General features: G+C 34.3%; 1 protein-coding gene across 1 annotated transcript; it reads right to left on the bottom strand.

Annotated features, from left to right (window-relative positions):
* Window positions 1–882: 882 nt before the first annotated feature.
* Window positions 883–2303, bottom strand: LOC111717623 (probable chitinase 10; the record flags this gene model as incomplete). Its single annotated transcript, XM_023493121.1, is given in 3 exon segments — window positions 883–1008; window positions 1211–1637; window positions 1694–2303. Coding segments are annotated over 3 exon segments (1067 nt in total), but the record flags the coding sequence as incomplete, so codon positions are not given.
* Between the last annotated feature and the right edge of the window lie 217 nt (window positions 2304–2520).

The raw sequence follows: 2520 nt of genomic DNA, 5'->3' as shown, positions 1-2520 counted from the left end.
GTTAATTAAACTGAAGTAAAAAATCATCTTTTGTCATGTGTCTCAGCTTTAATGTCAACTATCGTTTTCTTACTTACTACTAATTTTATGTCTAATGTCGTCTTTAAAATAAAATACCTTGAACATTTTCATCTTTTAGTTCTTATTTACAAACTAAAAATCATAAGATTGGGATGTGGAAATATTTAAAGTAAGAATGAAGGTAATCAAAAGGATGTAGGAAACTTAAAGGGAATGTTCGCTCACTCCCTTTAAGTTGGGAGTCTAAAAACCATAAACAGTTGGGATAAAATAATAGATTGATTGGGAATAAGTTAGGTGAATTGTGAACTATGATAGAAAGAGATTTAAGAACAATTGGGAATATCCAAGTAATTGGGAGTTAAGCCTGAATGGGTTCAAACTCTTTAAATAAATGTATAAGGTAAATATTAAAAGCTTACTTATTTGGCATACAAAGAAGCAAGTGGTTGAAAGGAACCTAGAATATAAGATAAAAGACCAAAAAAAATTATGTACAGATGCTTTAGAAATAAAAATCATAATAACAGGTTAGAAACATCAAAATGCACAACATTCTTTAATTCAACAATTAAGCAAAGGAAGGAAAAATCAGTAGATGGTGTTAAGAATATATATTACAATTTATTTTTTCTTCAAATTTTAAGCAGAAAAAAGAATAAAAGCTGCTGCTAATTTTTTTAACATTGTTACTTATGCATGATTAAAAAATTAACTGTTTTTGCTGTTTGTTATCAAATGGATGCCTTTGTTAATTTTCAAAATACTCTGTTTTCTTAATGAAGTCCTACTGTATTGAAAACAAATCTCTTTAATATTTCCTTAATTATTTAAAATTGAACCAAACAGTTATCCGGCAAGCTGGATTATGAGATTTTATTGTTTCAACTGACATACATCTATAATATCATCAGATCTATCTTCAGCTTCTAGTTTCAGATGCAGTTAAGGTCTAGCTTAAGTTCCCTGGCAAAGATCATGCTGAAACTGAAACATTGAGACTTTAAAAGTTTAGTGTTCTGTCCAAAGACAAATGTTATTCTTTGTCAATAACCGGTGCACAAATGTAATGTTAATTAGTTATATTTTTCAACAGAACTTTGGTGAAATGGCTTTCAGGAAACCAAAACAACTTAATTTTACTTTTGTCTCACATCAATCCAACATTCTGCCCTTTTTCCAACTATACCTTAAATGCATTGGTCACAGTCGATATCATGGGATATTTTCCTCTGGGACATCTGCCACTGAAATCATCAGATGATAAGTCCCAGATCATTGCTCCGCCTAAGTCATTGTCAACAATGTACTTAGCCTTGCGTCCTGCAGCAAATGGGTCATCATATCCAACCCATTGGTTTCCTTTGAAGGCATAAGGCCCACGGGAACCAGTATCATCTTCAACAACCGTCCACCCATTACTTAGTTCCAGACATATCTCCTGGTAACTAAGGACCCCCTCCTGATCCCAAATGATGCTACCTGGAGTACCTGGCCCACATCCTCTTGATCCAATATTTGTTGAAGAACTGCAAAGTTTCCATAATCGACCAAAAGTTGGGATTGCAACAATCAATTTGCTTTTAGGAGCTCCTTTACTCAACCAGTAGTTTACCCTAAAGTTGAGAATTTTAATAAAACTGACAATTATTCTAAAAGTAAATAAACTTACGTAGAGTTCACTGTAACTTGATCTAAGGGAGATGAAAAGTAGAGGGGAGCATGATGCCCGACAACACTCTCCCACGGTCCATGAATGTCATAGGTAATCAAATGAATTGCATCAAGATACTTGGAGATTTCTGGAACATCATATCCAGCATCTATTGCTTCTTTTCCATGTGCCCCTGCAGCAGTTAATTCCCATCCATAAGGCTTGAAAGCAGTTTTTAGTTCTTTAACCAACTGGGCAAAAGTAGATTTTTCATGTACAGGCTTCTCATATGCAGGATATTGATAAAACAAATCCAGGCCGTCAAACTTGTACTTGCAAATAAATTCCACAGCTTTTGTCACAAAGTTTGTTCTCAAAGCTGCAGAGGCAAGAAGGGTAGAATACTTGTCAGTCCTCGAGTCCATCCATCCTCCAAGGGAAATTAAAAATTTCTTATTTGGAAATTGAGCTCGGAGTCCAACAAACTTCTCATAATTCTTTAGATCAATGTCCAGAGAAGAGTCCTTAACATTCATAGTGTAAGTACTTCCATCCAGAGTTGCAAAAGCATAATACATATGTGAACATAGGCTTGCATCAATATCTTCAACTTTGTAGCTGCCAAGACCTACAATAAGAAAGAACAAAATTTAGTACCACTTCAAATTTGTTGTTAATATAATCTCTTCATTCTCTCCTCTCCCCTTCCTTCTTCTTTTTATTCTCTTCATTCTCTCTTCTCCCCTTTCTTCTTCTTTTTATTCTCTTCCTTCTCTCATCTCCCCTTCCTTCTCTTTTTTTATTCTCTCCATTCTCTCCTCTCCCCTTCCTTCTTCTTTTTATTA

The sequence above is a fragment of the Eurytemora carolleeae genome, unplaced genomic scaffold (assembly GCF_000591075.1).
Source record: "Eurytemora carolleeae unplaced genomic scaffold, Eaff_2.0 scaffold2722, whole genome shotgun sequence".
Lineage (NCBI taxonomy): Eukaryota > Metazoa > Arthropoda > Copepoda > Calanoida > Temoridae > Eurytemora > Eurytemora carolleeae.
This window is presented reverse-complemented; position numbering and strand designations above follow the sequence as displayed.